The sequence below is a fragment of the Melanerpes formicivorus genome, unplaced genomic scaffold, assembly GCF_026170545.1.
Source record: "Melanerpes formicivorus ecotype bairdi unplaced genomic scaffold, bMelFor1.0.p_v2 SCAF_135, whole genome shotgun sequence".
In the NCBI taxonomy this organism is placed as follows: Eukaryota; Metazoa; Chordata; class Aves; order Piciformes; family Picidae; genus Melanerpes; species Melanerpes formicivorus.
The window spans coordinates 318005-335603 of NW_027142487.1; the positions used below are offsets into that span (position 1 = coordinate 318005).

General features: G+C 52.3%; 1 protein-coding gene across 3 annotated transcripts in view; it reads left to right on the forward strand.

Annotated features, from left to right (window-relative positions):
- The first annotated feature begins 229 nt into the window (after nt 1-229).
- Nucleotides 230-17599, forward strand: part of LOC137456745 (polycystin-1-like) — a 90831-nt gene continuing 73461 nt past the window's right edge. For all 3 annotated transcript variants that reach the window (XM_068168340.1, XM_068168339.1, XM_068168341.1), the window contains exon 1: nt 230-659. In XM_068168340.1, coding sequence (XP_068024441.1) covers nt 406-659 — 254 coding nt within the window. In that variant the 5' untranslated portion in view covers nt 230-405. The remainder of the gene's footprint in view (nt 660-17599) is intronic.

Sequence of the window (17599 nt, forward strand, 5' to 3'; positions counted from 1 at the left end):
GCGGAGCTCTCCTCTCTCCCCGGCGAGGCTCGGGCGGGCGGCGGGGGCGGCCCGGGCCGGCGGCTGGGCTGGAGCGGCGCCGGGTTTCCGCCGGGCGGGAGGCGGAGCGGGGGAGGTGGCGGCCGCGGCCCGGGCGGAGCGGAGAGCGCAGAACCGAGAGGCACCGGGCCGGGGCTGTCAGCGCGGCGGGGAGCAGCAGCGGGCCGGGCCGGGCCGGGCCACCGCAGCGCATCGGCAGCCCCGCGGCGGTGGCCGCCATGCCCGGCGCGCGCTGAGCGGGGCGCGCGGCGGCGGGAAGCGGCGGCGGGCGGCGGCGGAAGGGAGCGGAGCGCAGCGGAGCGGGGCGCGGCCGGGCCCGGCCGGGGGAGCGGCGGGGCCGGGGCCATGCCATGCCCGTAGGGAGAGATGCCTTTGGGAAATGCAGACACTGGATCACAGCGCAGACATGGCGCCCCCGCGGCGCGGCTGCCGCTCTCGGGCTGGTGCCTGCTCTGCTCCCTGCTGTGCGGGGGGATGGCGGCGGCGCGGGCACCCCCGGGCCCCGCCTGCCAGCCCTGCGCCGCCGACTGTACCTGCACCGGCCCCGCCTGCCTCCTCAATTGCTCTGCCCGAGGGATGGAGCGGCCGGGAACCGGCTTCCCCTCGGCTGCCACCGAGCTGTGAGTACCGCGGTGGCCTCGGGGCTGGGCCCGGGCCCGGGGCTCTGCTGCGGGTCGGGGGCTCTTCCCGGGGCCCGGGGACTCCTCTCTGGACTGGGGATCGGCTCTGGGCCGGCAGCCCAGCAGTTCCAGTCGCCCTCGAGCGTTGCTCAGCCTGATGGATGGGGCAGGGACGAACATCGAGACAGAGCAGAAAGTTTGCTAGGAGCCCGAGGGGGCAGGCGTGGGCAGAGAGGAGGAAAGGGGAAAACCTGCTTTAGGAGGTGCAGGACGTGGGCCCGCAGCCCCTAGGAGCTGTGGCTGGGTGGATGTGCTGCCTTCACGGCTGGGGACAAGTCTGCAGGGCTGAGCCCAAGCTGGGTCATCTCCTAACGCGTTGTCTTGCCAAGAGCTGGTGCTGAGGGAAGTGGTCTAGAACCAGACTTGGTAGAGAAGAGCTGGACTTAATGATCTTGAAGGTAAATTCCAACCCAAAGGATTCTATGAACTGGCTGGGTAACACCAGGGAGTGAGGTTAGAAACAACCCAACAGGTATGTTGGGGGGACCTTTGGACAACATTCCCCATGAGAATGGGGTCAAAGAGAGCTGGGAGCTGCTGTGATGGAGGTTTTGTGCTGAGAGTTTAATTTCTGAGGTTTTGGGGGAAATGGCAGGGGGAGAATGGTGTCAGGAAGCGAGCAGTTGGATGTGGTTTGAACACTGCTAACGGTGAACCCAGAAGACTCAAGAAACAAGGTCAAATATAAATTTATCCATGGAAGTGCTGGGATGGGATGACAGTTTTGTTTGTGCCTGGATGCCGAGTCTGCTGTTTGGGAAAATCATTTGGAAAGGTGTTTCTTGGAGGGGCCTGAGAATGATCCTTGTGCTCAGTCACTTCTGTAAAGTTATGACACAGAAAATAGAGTTAGGGGGAAAGTGCTTTGGGTAAAAACCCAAAATGATTTTTGAACCTCAATTTGTTTTCCTTAGGGAGCAACTTTTCTGTCCTTGAGAAGACAAAAGCGTGGAGTGATTCATGTAGGCGAGGTGACATGGGGCCCAGCAAGCAGAAAAATCTCAGCAGCACTAATTGGTGCTGGTATTTCAATAAGCTAAAGATCTGCTTTTCTATTCACGTATTCCAAAGTTTCCACTTTCTAGTGTCAGCCTGGGCTAAGGCACATTGCAGAAGCACCACAGTGAACATGAAATTGGAGGTCAGTGAGATGTGTCTGGAAAGTGTGTGTCTAAATCCAGCAGGCAAGGTGTTTCCCCACTGTGCTCTTACAAGATACTCTTAGGCTTTTCCAGAGAGCCCAGCCGTTGGTTGCTGCAGACAGTCCCTGCCTGGGGCAGGCTGATTTCTGCTGCAGGGTTTCTGGTGCTGTGTTGTCTGCGGTCCCCTGGCCATGGGGGTCTGCAGCTCTGGAGACCAAACGCGCTGCTGTGATGGGCAGAACGTGCCTGTGCCTCGCTGGTGATCACAGAGCAGCCTGCTGAGGGCTTTGGAAGTATTTGGGGTTGTTGCAGTGTGACTCTAGGATTATTCACTTAGGTAGTAAGTGTTTGAGACTGTTTATATTATTGTTGTTCAGAGGCATCGAGTGGTAGAAGCTCAGCTCCCAGAATGTCTTGGATCAGATTCTGTTGTGCAGTGACAAAGGGAAGTTGGGCATAAAGCTCTTGCAGGTTCACAAAACGATGTGCCCAAAGCTCATGCAGATCTACAAACAAAGTGCCTGGAATATGGAAAGGGGAAATCTGCTGAAGCAGAGAGAACACTAATGGACGTTTGGATGTTAGGAAGAAGGTGGTGTGAAGGTGGTGGGATGCTGGAATGGCTTGCCTAGAGAGGTGGTGGAAGCCTCATCTCTGGAGACATTGAAGGTCAGGCTTGATGGGACTCTGAGCAATCTGCTCTAGTTGGGGATGTCCTTGCTTACTGCAGGGGGGTTGGACTGGATGACCTTTAAAGGTCCCTTCCAACCCAGTGTGTTCTTTGACTCTGTAACTGAAATGGGAGGATGGTGTTTGTGACATCTCCCTGTGATTTCAATAGGGAAATGTTTGTTTGCAGCAGTGTCAGATCAGCGTGATGAGAGGAAGAGCTCTGCTGCGCTGAGGGATGTGTCTTGGAATTCAGAGAGTGGAGCCTTCTTTGTCAGCCAGCAGATCATCTTCTGTGTCTAGTCTTGGCTCAGCTGAAGGAGTGTGCGCTGGTCACACTTTGATGACTGGTCTAGGATGTGCTGGAGCAGTCTGTGGCACATGGATTTCCTTTGGGGAGAAGTTCACTGCCCTGCTTGACCTCCTGATGAGGGGAAAGAAGGTGGGTGTGTGTCTGTGTGTCATCACTGTGCCCATGAAAGACTGACAGATTGATTTCTGTTGCGATGAGAGGGACTCTGGCTCTGGCACAGTGACATTATGCAAGCAGTTTTGTCTATTCATTTCATGTTCTCTTGACTGAATGCTGACAGATAAAGTCAGTAACACTTTTAATGATTGCTGTCTGGTCTTTCATTAGAGAAAAGCATTTTAGTATCTCAACAAAACATTTTTTTTTGGTTAACCCAACATGACAACAGCCTTCAAAAGGCTGAGTGCAGAAAATTAACCGAGACTGGAGCTTCCTGATTCTGCGGCAGAAGCCTGCATGAGCAGTTGCTCTCAGCAAATGGGACACCTCTAGCTGTAGAAGCAATCTGCTAGGAAAAATGTCTTCACTGCAGGAGTGGTCAGGGATTGGAACAGGCTGCGCAGGGAGGGGGTGGAGGCACTGTCCCTGGAGGTGTCTGAGAAATGTGTGGCCATGGCACTTGGGGACATGGTTCAGTGGCCGTGATGGCCTGAGGTTGAAGGTTGGACTAGGGGACAGGCTATGAGAGCTGCAGTTGTTCAGCCTGGAGAAAAGAAGACTCCAGGGAGACCTTAGAGCTACCTTCCAGTACCTGAAGAGGGCTACCGGAGAGCTGGAGGGGCCTTTTACAAGGGCTTGTGGTGACAGGACAAGAGGGAATGGATTGAAGCTGGAGGGGGGCATATTTATACTGAATATTAGAAAGAAATTCTTTCCAGTGAGGGTGATGAGACACTGGAAAAGGTTTCCCAGGGAGGCTGTGGCTGCCTCCTCCCTGGAGGTGTTGAAGGCCAGGCTGGATGAGGCCTTGAACAGCCTGGGCTGGTGGGAGGTGTCCCTGCCCATGGCAGGGGGTTGGAGCTGGATGAGCTTTAAGGTCCCTTCCAACCCAACCCATTCTATGAATCTATGATCTTAGAGGTCTCTTCCAACTGAAACAATTCCATGATTCCATGGTAAGGCCTAGGAAATGAACTGCTCTGCTAGCAGACGTTCTGGACGCAGCAGCCGCGAAGGAGCAAATGCGCCACGCTGTTACTAGGAGCAGAGAAGTGCCCCATCCAAAGAATCACTAAGGAAATGAGCTCTGCTGCTTGCAGACGCTACAGAGCTAGCTGGAAGCGGTCTCCAGGCAGAGTGAGTGGGAATATTGGCCCTTTCCCACCGCCAGAGTCGGGTTCTTGAAGCGTAACGCAAAGTCTGGCTGGAAGCAAGAGCAAAAGTTCTTTTTCCAAAGCATCTGCAGACAGGGAAACAAACTCCACTTCCAGAGCAACGTGCTTCAAGTGGCAGCACTGCACTTCCAAGTCCCTCTGTCTGAGAAGCTCTCTGATCCGAGCTCTTTTCAAGTGTTCTGCGTTCAGAGCTATGGATTTTCTTCATGTTCACTGTGAGACTGAGCTGTTTCAACCAGCCCATGTCCTTTCTTTTATTCCTCAACTGGAAGTAAACCTTGTAAAGATGTTCTGACTTTTCCCTTGCAAATGCTGGCTCCCTCTGTCACATCTTCAGGATGGTGACAGTTTTGAAGTGGAGATTAGAGTCTTGATTTATGAGACTAGAGGTGAAACTCCCTTCATGAATGTGAAATACTACTGAGAATCGTAGAATTGTTTCACGTGGAAGAGACCTTTAAGATCAGGGGGGTTGGACTGGATGACCTTTGGAGGTCCCTTTCAACCCAAGCATTCCATGATTCTGAGATTCTATGATCATCCAGTCCAACCTTCAACCTGAGACCACCAGGGCCACAGGTTTCTTGAAAGTGTCAAGGGACAGTGACTCCACCACCTCCCTGGGCAGCCCATTGAATCCACTCATGGATGGGTGAGAAGGAGGAAATAACAGAGCAGTTCTGCCATCAGCCTACTCGTCAGGAGCTTCACAGATCTGGAGGGCCTGAGCTTTCATCTGAACCCCTGTGGGGCTTGTGTGCATTTGTGAGTCCCCAGCGCTATGCTGCCCAGCAGTGACTTCACCTAAGCAAACCATCCTAAAATGAGCAGATTTTCTGATCTGGGGTATTTTAGTCTCAGGGGTTGGCAACAATCAGTAGATTTTGGTATGGTTATGTGATGCTGTAAAAAACTCTTAAAGGCTCAAGGGATGTTCAAAATTTATCTATCTATCTATGGGGGAAATTACAATTAAGACTAAAACCCAGTTCAGGTAGAAGCAGAAGAGGTGCAGTGTCTATACAGCAGTGCTCAGGCTGGTCTGCCGAGTTCCTAGAGAAAATTCCTGCAGCCTGGAATGTCATTCTTATAGGAAGCCACATCCCCCTCAAAACAAGGCTGTGCTTCTCTGTTGTAAGGGATTTTGGAGGGGGGAAAAGCCCAAATGAGGTGCTAGATAAATATTTTGCAAACGAGGGTCATTCAGCCTGTGGAAGGGGCCAATCACGGAAGCAGACTGTAGATTAAGCCCCAGACAAAGAGGTAGTTCTGTACTATTCTGTGAGAGCATAATGATCCCTGGTGTTCCTGGAGTGTCACCCTAATGCCATTGCAGCACCAGCAGAAGGGCTGGCTTGGTTACTGTGCTCCATCCTGAAGCCTCAGAGAAGTCCAAGTCCCATGAGCAAGAAACTTACTCAATTTCAAATTAAAACCTTGGATGTTTGTTTTTTGGGGCATTTTTATGGTGTTTAAAGATGTGCTAACACAACCATCCTTCTCGGTAAGCAAAGGCTTCCCTGGAGAGGCAGTGTTTGGAGATGTTCCTGCACCATGTTGTAATTAAATAATCTCAAGCAGCACCCAGGTGTTTCACTCCCTTGATGTTCATGGAAAGACTTGGGATTTGCACTTTGGTGCAGCTACAGCTGTAAGCCCTGGTAGTGACAGAAACCCACACATTTAAACCCAGGAGATTCCATCTGAACAGGAGGGGAAACTTCTTTGGTGTGAGGCTGCTGGAGGCCTGGAGCAGGCTGCCCAGAGAGGTTGTGGAGTCTCCTCTGGAGAGCTTCCAACCCCCCCTGGGCACTGTGCCCCTGGGCAAGCTGCTGTGGGTGCCCTGCTGGAGCAGGGGGGTTGGAGTGGATGATCCCCAGAGGTTCCCTCCAGTCCCACCATGCTGGGATTCTGGGACTTCATCATCAACATCCAAAGCAACTGCACAGAGCCAGATGAGCTTCTTGATACAAGGAGCTGTCTGCATGAGCAACTTTAAGTTGCAGCTGTTAGGACAAAAAAGAAGTTGCCCAGGTGACCAGAAGGAAGAAGGCCATGGATTGGTGTCTTGGTACAGTCTCAAAGACCAGGAACAGGCTGGCAGAGTCCTGGCTTGGATCCACAATTCATGTCACTACAGACAGTCCCAGTGGCTTGTCAAAGGCAAGAACAGCTGCAGACAGCTGCTGTTAGAGGGAGCACAGTCTTCTGACAATGCTCAGGAGCATCTGCCAGCACGACTGTGTACCTGGACACCGTTCTGTGGCCTTTTTCCTTCTAGGGGGGGGGCTGGGCAATGTATATTCCTTGCACCTCTTCAGGCAGCTCCTTGTATCAAGCAGCACATCTGGCTCTGTGCAAGTGTTATTTTGCATGTTGATGATGAAGTCATGAGGTCTAATCCCAGAATCCAAGATTGTGGGGCTGGAAGGGACCTCTGGGGATCATCCACTCCAACCCCTCTGTCAAAGAAGGGGCACTGACAGCAGCTTGCCCAGGGTCACAATGACTAGAGGGGGTTGGAATCTCTCCAGAGGAGACTCCACAACCTCTCTGGGCAGCCTGCTCCAGGCCTCCAGCAGCCTCACACCAAGGAAGTTTCTCCTCCTGTTCAGATAGAACCTCCTGGGTTCCAGTTTGTGCCCCCTGCCCCTTGTGCTGTCCCTGGGCACCACTGAGCAGAGTCTGGCCCCAGCCTCTTGCCGAGCAGTGCTCAGATCCCCTCTGGGGCTGCTCTTCTGCAGGCGAAACTGCTCCACTGGTTTGAAACTGAGATTTCCAGGGTGGAGTTTGTAGCCTGGCTGGAGCCTGTGCCCACCTCCTTGGATGGACATCACTAATGGTACTTGCAGATCCCCAGCAGCGGCCTCCTCACAGCTCCATTGCAACATCCCCTGGCAGGACTTCGGCCCTGGCTCCCGCAGAATCCCTGCTGTGCTGGGCTCCTCTGGCAGGGAGGAGAACTTCTGCAGATCCAGAAGCGAAAGAGCAGTTTTCTCTGCAGCTGCGACTGAGGCGGGCAGGGAAGCTGCTCCTTGCTTTCCGTGGTGCAGGGCTGTGGGGTTCTGTGAGCACCTTTCCTGCTTGTCCCAGGGCACGGCTCCTGCTGGGAATGGGTTAAGTAGGTCTTGCTACAGCCTAGGCTTCTTGGTCGGGAGAGGTGGGAGTGGCTGTCTAAAAAGAGGATGAAGGGTGTGGGTTGAGTCCTCCTGAGGGAGGAACCAGAGGAACAGCTAAGCCTGGGAAAGCAGGAGCCCAGACCAATTGTGTTGGCCAAAGCTCTTCGTTTCTCTCTAAAGCCACGCCTCGGGAAGGGGTGGAGTGACCCTGGCCTGAAGTGTGCAGCTCTGGGTTGGGTCAGGTCGGTGAAAATAGCCCTTTGGGGACCACGAGTGGCAGCGGCTCTGCACACAGCCCCGTGGTGGTTAGCTGCGGGGTGGTGGGGAATACCCCATGGGTCTTGAGAGGATCGTCCCTGTGCCGCGCCGCAGCCCTCGGACAGCTGCGAACCCCCCGAGTGCTCCTCCTCTGTGTTTGTTTTTGTAGGGCAGGCTCGTGTGGCTTAAAAGAGCACGACAGGAGAGGCTATTTTTGTCCTTCTCTGCTCATCTGCTGGCCTCACAGCTGGGCTGCTTGTGTTCTAGGGCAGGAATACTGCACAGCTTCTCCAAGTGCGGCTCAGAGAAAACCCAGATGCTGCAGTCCCTGTCTCTGCTGCTGCTCTCAGATGCCATGTTTTCAACCGCAGGACATAGGTGCTGGCACATGCGTTCTAGACTGTGCACAGGAGTGTTTCTGTGTGCCTTCTCTAGGGGACCCTGCCTTGGCCAGGGGGTTGGACTCGATGATCTCCCGAGGTCCCTTCCAACCCCTGCCACTCTGTGATTCTGTGAATCCACCTTCTGGGGCTTAGAGAGCTGAGGAAAAGCTGGAAACTGCAAATGACATGCAGAGTGGTGTCCCTAAGAAAAGTGTTGCAGCCACATTTGTTATTAGCTAGGTTTTTTACAGACACCTCTGTTCAAGCTACTCTTCTTGAGAGAGAGGAGTGGGATGAAGGTTTGGGGACAGTGTCTTGCCTTGTCACCCACAGACATATTTCAGGAGCATTGTGAAGACCTTGTGAAAGAGTCTGTGCTGTGCCTGGGCCAGTGCAAGGCAGCATTGTGTGGAGCTGGCCCTCAGCAAAGAGCTGTGTTTCAGCCCTTCCCAGGTGAAAGGGGATTGGAAAGCTGTCTGGAAAGAGTGAATTTTTGAAAGGAGGATTTGGATATGGAAAGTGCAGTCAGCTGGCACCTTTAGTATTTTGTACTGCTGTATCACCTCTGGGAGCTTGTAGCTCCTGCACAGTGCAGGCAGGGCAGGGGGCCAGCCCTTACCCAAGAGCTGCAGGGGGTCCAAGCAATGTATTTTGTACTGCTGTACCACCTATGGGAGCTTGTAGCTCCTGCACAGTGCAGCCAGAGCAAAGGGCCAGCCTTATCCAAGAGCTGCAGGGAGTCCAAGCAATCCTGCAGAAGCTTAAGTTGTGGGATATGGGCACTTGGCTTTGAGGTGTTAGCCGAGCTGCTGCCATTCTGGGCTCATAAATGATTCCAGCAGTGATTTGTGTCACAAAGCTCTCCTCCCACCTAAGCACAGCACAGTTAAAAGAAATCTTCTCTCTCCTGAAAGAAAACAAAGCACTCAGCTGAAAGAGGATGCAGGGTGATTCCCTGGGAGAAGAGTTTCCAATGGAAAAGATGCTGGCTCTTGGCCAACCTTCTATAAGGGAGCTGGAGAGCACAGGTCGTTCTTGCAGCCTGGGCTTTCTGCACGAGGAGTGCTACATAAGCAACAGGTTGGTGAAGCCATTGGTCAGGAAACCTTCTCTGCTACCTGGTGACAAAAGGGTTCCCTGTCCTGGACGCAGGAGACAGCTGGGAGCAGAGAGCCACTGAAATGAGCGGTGACGTTGGCCAGAGATTCATAAGTAATGAATTAAATCTGTGTGGAGCAAAGGTTTCTATCAGAGTGTGGGAACGTTATTGTACTCCTGCAGAGGCAAAACATGAAGTCATTTTGCTTTATAGACTGCCTAGATGTGCAGCCTCTGAGTACATGGAGCAGCACAAAGCTTCCAGCGGGGGCCTGAAACCATTTGGTGGAGTCAAAACTGAGGTGGCAAGACAAAAGCTCTTGGAAGAGGCCAAGATCTGGGCTGTGTCAGTCAGCTTGTTGTGTTGAGGAAGTTTGCTGCAGCCCTCGTGTGTGGTGGGTTGTGCTCAGAGCAGCGAGAAATGGCTGCACTTGGAGAGCGAACAGGAAAACTGCTTTGTGCAGGAGAGCTGTTGTAGGGCACAGTGCCGTGGAAACAAAGCTTGAGCTGTCTGGGTGGTGCTCCAGACTCTGCTAGACTGACACAAGACAATTCCCAAGTTTTAGAGAGAAGACACTCCCCATTTTTTGGAGGGTGTGCCAGAAGCATCACTGATTCTCAAGTCTGTGTTTCATACAACAGAAAACAACTTCAGTAGCTCAGCAGCCAGAGCTTGAGCTCCAAGATTCCTGGTCCTCACTGCTTTGCCTCACGTCATTGATTGCAGCCAGTAGCTGGCCAGATGTTCATCACCTTTCTGCCTTTCTGGTGCTTGCAGGAGACTAAATTGTCAGTGCAGCAGTGTCACTGTCCTTGGGTAATTTAATTTTGATTGCCTGCATGGATTGCGCCTGACACAGCTTCCAATTTCAGTTGTGTTGCCATGGGCTTGCTTTGCACTGATTGGAGTGATCCATGACCTGATCCCTAGTCTCAGGTGATAGAATGAGAGGAAAAGGCCTGAAATTGTGCCAGAGGAGGGTTAGATTGGAGATCAGGAGCAATTTGTTTGCTGCAAGCGTGGTCAGGGACTGCCACAGGCTGCCCAGGGAGGTGTTGGAGTCCCCATCGCTGGAGGTTTCAAGAAAGGTATGGCCATGGCACTTGGAGACGTGGTTTATGGCCGTGGTGGTGTTGGCTTAATGGTTGAACTGGATGAGCTTGAAGGGCCTTTCCAATCCAAACCATTCTGTGATTCTGCCAGCAGTCAGACTGGGTGTTTTCCTCTGGCATCATTTGGAACAGGCAGCATTTAAGGGTTTATTGCTGCTAGCCATCAGAGCTCTACAAGAAGACAGCAAGGCTACTGCTGTGGTCTGTCCTCCAGAGAATGAGCTGTGACACATCCTGTAGCTTGATCCCATAGCTCCAGAGAGAACTGGGAGTGGAGACTGGGTTTGGAAATCAGTCTCCAACACCCCCATTCCCACAGGACACAAGCATCTCCTGAAGTAGTTTCAGTGGTATCCCACGATAGGACAAGGGGCAATGGGCACAAACTGGAGCCCAGGAAGTCCCACCCCAGCAAAAGGAGAAACTTCTTTGGCGTGAGGCTGCTGGAGCCCTGGAGCAGGCTGCCCAGAGAAGTTGTGGAGGCTCCTTCTCTGGAGCCTTTCCAGCCCCATCTGGATGTGTTCCTGTGTGCCCTGCCCTGGGTGATCCTGCTCGATGATCTTTTGAGATCTCTTCCAGCCTCTGCCATTCTCTGATTCCTGGAAGGTGCTAAATTCTGCAGCAGCCAAGGAGACTGCACATGGTGTGCTTAAGGCCAGGGTTTACTTCCCACTTTGTCCTTCTCCCTTCCACAGCCAGGGAATTGCAGTGCATACCTTAGCTTGGGAAGGAAGCCGAGCTACTGGGGGCAGTGTTGTCTAACATCTGGAGCACAGAGCGGGACCTGGGGCTCGGTGTTTTGTTTCCAGCTCTGACCCCGGTGGGGTGAGCTGGGCTCTCATTGCTTCCTCTGCCCTCAGCCTGCCCTGGCTGGGCAGTGGGGCTGGGGGTTATTTATGGGAAGCCAGTGCCTGTGGAGGGCTGGAATGCTTGGCTACTGGATGAATGCCCTGGATTGCTGATTCCTGCTTCCTTGGTGCTGTGCCATTCTTGTGGGAAGGCAGCAAAGGGTTCTCCTAGACTAGCTCTTTGGGCATCTGAATCTTGTCTGAGCAAGATAAAGAGCACAAAACACAGACTCATCCTGACCATCTTGTTGATAACCTTGGTTCTACCTTCAGCCCCTTCTTGCCATCATCCTTGAGCTAAACACTTAACCCTGTGCTTTGGTGGCACGTGCTGTGACTCTGACACTGTGGCAGGCAGCAGGAGCTCACTGTGCCATCCTTGCTGGACAGCCATTTGTTTTGCTTTTAAACCACCTAAAATAAAGCAAAGTTGTGTTTTCTGCACAGCTTTGCCCTTTCTTTCAAGGCAATGCCATCAGTTTTCCAAACAGAGACATCTCAGCTCCAAACAGGGACTCAGTGCTGACTCCAGCCCAGTCTGTCAGCTCCTGAGAGGATGTGGCTGCTCCCTCTGGGCTCCTCAGGGATGAAGGACATGGAGCTGGGACCTGAGCTTGTAGCACCAGGCTGCAGGTACAGAGAATGATGTACAGAGCCAGAGGAATTCTGCTGGGACAAGGTGGTCCATCTCAGCAGGCCTTGGCCATGTTCCTGGGTCTTGATCTGCTCAGCAGGGTGATTTTTCAGTGCTGCCAGCACCTCCAGTCTGTCTTTAACACCGTGAAACTCATTTCAGTACCAGTTTTTGGGGTTGTTTTCTTTTTCCTTTATTAATGATCTAGAGTAAAAAAGCCCTCAGCAGGAGCTTGATCCTACTGCTGGGATGAGACATGGGCCTGTGGCATGGATGGTCTCAATTCTCTTTCTGTCTTCAACCCAACTTTTGCATTTGTTTCTTTTAACTTCTTGGGGTCCTAATTCTTGTTTCTCCTGGGCTGTCTGGCAGTAGCAGAACCAGTCATTGGGTGATGAAGCACAGAATCATTAAGGTTGCAAAAGACCTCTAAGATCATCAAGTCCAACCTTCCACCCAACACCTCCATGGCCACTAGACCATGTCATGAAGCACCACATCTGCTCACTTCTTGGACACCTCTGGGGATGGTAATTCCACCACTTCTCTGGGCAGCCTGGGCCAGTGCCTGACAGCTCTTGCAGCAAAGAAACTATTCCTAATATCCAAATGAAGCAGCATTTACTGTGTGGAGGGACCAGAGTGCCCAATATAAAACACAGAGGTTTGGTATTCTCTCTGTTGCATGGTACCTGTGGGCTTGTGCATGGTCTGTGTGGGCTTGCAGAAAAGACCCAGAGCTCTAGGAACTGGGGTGGTGGGGCTTTTGGGTGTTGTGCTGAGAACTCTGGGCAGGATTGGGACCTCATGGTGCTGGCCACTGTGCACAAGCACATGGAATAGCAGACCTTATCCTCAGGATCTGGCAATGAAAACAGACAAGGCAGAAGCAGAAGGAAGTCTTCCTGGTTTTCAGCTGGGTGAGACTGCACAAGTTCTATGCTCACAGAGAAGGGAGTTGCCTGAGGTCATACAGCGAGCTTATGTCCCAGCCCAGCACTGAGCCCTCCCAGCCTTCTGAGGGGCAGCTGAGTGTGATAAACACGTGGGCTTGCACGTGGGGCCAACCTGATGTGAAGGTCCTGCTGTGTGAGGGGACTTGTTGGGGATTCAGATGGATCTTAATGCCACTGCTTGGAAGCATCTGCAGCCTGGCAGAGCTTGCTGTCCTTGTAGAATGTTTTTGGATCTCAAAGATCATCAGTCACCAGCCCCCTGCTGTGGGCAGGGATGCCTCCCACTAGACTTCCAAGGTCCTGTCCAGCCCCAACCATTCTAGGATTCTGTGACTGTAGACCAGGTTGCTCAAGGCCTCATCCAGCCTGGCCTTGAACTCCTTCAGGGAGGGATTCCACAGCTTCCCTGGGCAACCTGTTCTAGTGTCTCACTGGAAAGAACTTCTTCCTAATCTGCAGTCTGAATCTCCCCTCTTCCAGCCTAGAGAGGTGGTGGAGTCACCATCCGTGGAGGTGTTCAAGAAATGTGATGGTTTGATGGCCACGGTGGTGTTGGTTTGATGGTTGGGCTTGAGGGCTTCGAGGGCTTTTCCAGCTGAAACAATTCTATGATTCTATCCCAACAAAGCCTTGTAAAAGGTCTCTCCAGAGCTTTCTTCAGGTACTGAAAGGCTGCTCTAAGGTCTGTCCAAATCCCAAAGGTGTGCTTCATTTCTGGGGTGAGTAGAGGAACATCCTAGGCAGTGCCTTCTTTCGCTGCCTCACAGGGGGCTGTCCTTGCAGTAACCTTTGCTCCTGGTGGTCATGGAGGTCCTGCCTCTGCAGTCCTCTGCAGAGACCTCCAGGAAGCAGAATTTACTTAGATCTGTTTGGTGTGACAAGAAGAACACCATTTCACCATGAGCTGAAGGCAGGGTTGTGGATTAATCATTACTGCACTTAATGAGGTTTAACTCGAAGCTAGACCCATCTGCATCACCTGACGCCTCGGCAGGTCAGGCCAGTGGGGTATCAGGTTTTGGCGTGGCTTTGCTACCTGGAGCTGGGCTTTCTGCAGGGCATCAGGGAATGGAGAGCAATAGTTAATAGGTTGGATGGAGTTAATCATTCACTGAATTTCTTCCCTACAAACTCTCTCCTCGCTACGTTTTTCTTGGTGTGTTGCTGGAAGGGCAGTGGGGCTGTGTGAAGCAAACCCATCCTTTCCTAGTCACAGTAGCCCTGGTGTGTGGAGCATTCCTTGCTTTTTGCTGAGGGTGGAGCTCCCCTGAGGCAAGAGATGCTTGAATGGTCTGTTAGAGCTGAGCAGGGCTGGCAGACCCGAGAGATCTGCACTGTTTTGGGATGCTTGGGCCTGAGATTGGAGGAGGAATATCTGACCTTTCTTTCCCCTCCCTGAGACCAGAGATTGGTATTTTTCTCACAGCAGCCAGTGGCATCCCCAACACCTCAAACAGAAGGGGGAGAACTTATCTTAATTGATGAAATAACAAGGATGCAGTTACTTAGAAGAGACTGTCCCTGGCAGCCAAAACATGAGTCAGCTCCCTCTCATAAATCCTGAGATTAAAAATACACCAAAAAAGGTCAAATGTTGCTGCCTTCTGGGTTTTGAGCCTGAAATGTTATCTAGGAGACACTTGAAGGCATCTGTACTTCTTAATAAGGAGATGTGGAGGAGAAAGAAAGACTTTAGCACAATAAAAGGGGAGGGGAAATTAGAGATTATCATTGAATGCCATGGTTCTAGGAGACAGCTATAGGGATCCCACTGCTTCTTCTACAGCAAGGCTGAGTATGGCTTCTGATTCCCTTTTTGGGGTAAAAGTGGGACATCTGGAGCCAGCTACTATGGGACTAGCTACAGGAGCTGGTTAGGGTTAAGTGAGGTTGCTAGAGAGGCAGCTGAGGGTCAGTTTTCACAGAGTCACAGAATGGCTTCAGTGGGAAGGGACCTAAAGGTCACCTGGATTCAACCCCCCTGCCATGGGCAGGGACACTTCCCACTAGCCCAGGCTGCTCAAACCTCATCCAGCCTGGTCTCAGACACTGCCAGGGATGATTTGTCATATGACCAGATGGATTGTCCAATTTTTCTGCTGTTTAGAGGTAAAGATTTCATCTGCAGCTAACCCAGGGCTGTGCCAAAGCCTCTGATCCAGGAATCCGAGTCATCCTTCCTCTCCTCCCTAGCCCTGATACACCTCCCAAATACCTCTCAGACATGGTGAGCTTTTATCTCTGATCTTCTGCCTTTTCCCTTTTTCTGAGTTTGTAGGCTTGGGGATGGTGGTTGCAAGGGTGGTTCTCGAGTTGGGAGTGTGATGTGCCCAGCCCTGACTGATCTCTGCCCTTCCTTGGGAGCGCTGTCTGAATCCAAGGGCTGTGACTGCAACTGGGACCTGTGGGTTCAGGATGTGTTCAGTAGCTAGCACCAAATTCAAGCACTCTGAAGTATTTAAGGGGAAGGGCAAGCTCCTGCAGCTCACTCTTTGAGTTCCAGTTCTCCCAACTCTGCCACTTCCCTGGGCAGCCAATTGGAACAGGCTGCTCAGGGAGGTGGTGGAGTCCCCATCCCTGGAGCTGTTCCAGAACCCTGTGGAACATGTGCAACCCTGGAACATGGTTTGGTGGCCATGGTGGTGGTGTGCTGAGGGTTGGACTGGATGACCTTAAGAGGCCTTTGCCACACCAAACCATTCTGTGATTTTTCCAGCATCACCTTCTCCCCATGTTCAACAGGACTAACTTGGCACTCTTTCCCTCATGCTTCCTGAGGACTCTAGTAAAAATTGGTGACTTGCAGCCTCATTCTGCTCTGCCTCCCAGCAAGGATCCCAGTGTTGTTCAGCTGAGTGCTGTAAGCTCACACCAGCAGCACAGAAGTGGAACAGATTCAGACTTTTCTGTCCATAGAGCTCATGATCCTCTAAATGCCAACTCTAACAGCTCATACCAGACACCCATGGGACACCTAACAGAGGTGGATGGATTGCTTGTGCAGCTGTTTGTTCCCAGTTTGAAACTACCCCCTCAACTGCTCACTCTTGAGTTACCCAGACCCCCCTGTGGAACCTCATTAGAGAGCAGAGGTCATGGGAGAGCAGGGGGAGCATTTAAAGTGTGTTTGATGAGATGTTGAGCTAAGGAAGATTAGTCCAAGAGTACAGATGCCACTAGAAGGGGAAATCTTCCTGCAGTTCCATTCCCCACATCTGAGTTGCAGGACTGGGGCTGTCTTCACATCATGAAAGGTAGATTACTACAAGAAAATGATAGATTTAATTTACTGGCATGGTTTTTTTGAACCTTTTTAGATCCCATCTAGGATGAGCATGCTGGCTGCTTCAAGGATCCTGTGGGAGCTGCTGGTTGTGCAGGGAGGGACTCCTGGAACTGGCTCTGTGGTTGCATGTCTTGGGAAGTCTCTCCCATTTCTCTTCATGCCATTAGTGATGTTCCCAGCCCAGTTTGCCTCCTCCATTAAATGAAGCCACAGCCTGGCAAGGAGGAGGGGAGGTTGTGGAGGGAGAGCTCTGAAATCAGAATCCACAGTTTGTGAAAGGCTTTTCCTGGTAGGGGAAAGTGTTGGTTCCACAGGGTGTTCCATACACCCCTGCATGCTTCCTGGGCCTCCTGTCTCTGGCCAGTCTTCTACAGGTATATTAATGGGAAGAAGAAGACTAGGGAAGGTGTGGGCCCCCTCAGAAAGGAAAATGGTGACATGGTTGCAAGTGATGAGGAAAAGGCTGAGGTACTTAATAACTTCTTTACCTCAGTCTTCACTGCAAGGGCCTCTAGCCACACTCCTGATGTTATGGACGGGGAGGAAGAACTGCCCATTGTAAGTGCAGATCAGGTTGGTGATCACCTGAAGAACCTGAAAGTGTTCAAGTCCATGGGACCCGACGGGATACACCCACGGGTACTGAGAGAACTGGCAGAGGAGGTTGCTGAACCCCTCTCTATTATATTTCAAAAGTCATGGCAATCTGGTGAAGTCCCCACAGACTGGAAAAGGGGAAACATTGCCCCCATCTTCAAAAAGGGCAAGAAGGAGGAACCAGGGAACTCCAGGCCAGTCAGTCTCACCTCTGTGCCTGGAAAGATCATGGAGCAGATCCTCCTGGAGTCACTACTCGCTCAAAAGAATAGTGAAGAGGTGATTGGGAGCAGTCAGCATGGCTTTGCCAAGGGCAAATCCTGCCTGACCAACCTGGTGGCCTTCTATGAGCAGGTGATAAAAATTAATAGCTGAGGGGCAAGCAACTGATGTCATCTACCTGGACCTGAGCAAAGCCTTCGACACTGCCCCGCACCACATCCTGGTCTCCAAACTGGTGACACATGGGTTTGATGGGTGGACCACTAGATGGATAAGGAACTGGCTTGATGGCCGCACCCAAAGAGTGGCTGTCAATGGCTCCATGTCCCAGGGGAGGCCAGGGACAAGCGGAGTCCCTCAGGGATCAGTCCTGGGACCTGTCTTATTCAACATCTTTGTGGGTGACATGGACAGTGGCATTGAGTGCACCCTCAGCAAGTTTGCTGATGACACCAAGCTGTGTGGTGCAGCAGACACGCTGGAGGGAAGGGATCCATCCAGAGGGACCTTGACAGGCTGGAGAGGTGGGCACAAGCCAACCTCATGAGGTTCAATAAGAGCAAGTGCAGGGTCCTGCATCTGGGTCGAGGCAACCCCAGGCACAAATCCAGGCTGGGTAGTGACTGGCTGGAAAGTAGCCCTGAAGAGAGAGACTTGGGGGTGCTGGGGGAGGAGAAGCTCAACAGGAGCTCTCAGTGTGCACTTGCAGCCCGCAAAGCCAATCAGATCCTGGGCTGCATCAGGAGAAGTGTGGCCAGCAGGTCGAGGGAGGTGATCCTCCCTCTCTGCTCAGCTCTGCTGAGACCCCACCTGGAGTACTGTGTCCAGTTCTGGAGCCCCTATTACAAGAGGGATCTGGAGGTGCTGGAAGGTGTCCAGAGAAGGGCCACAAGGATGATCAGAGGGCT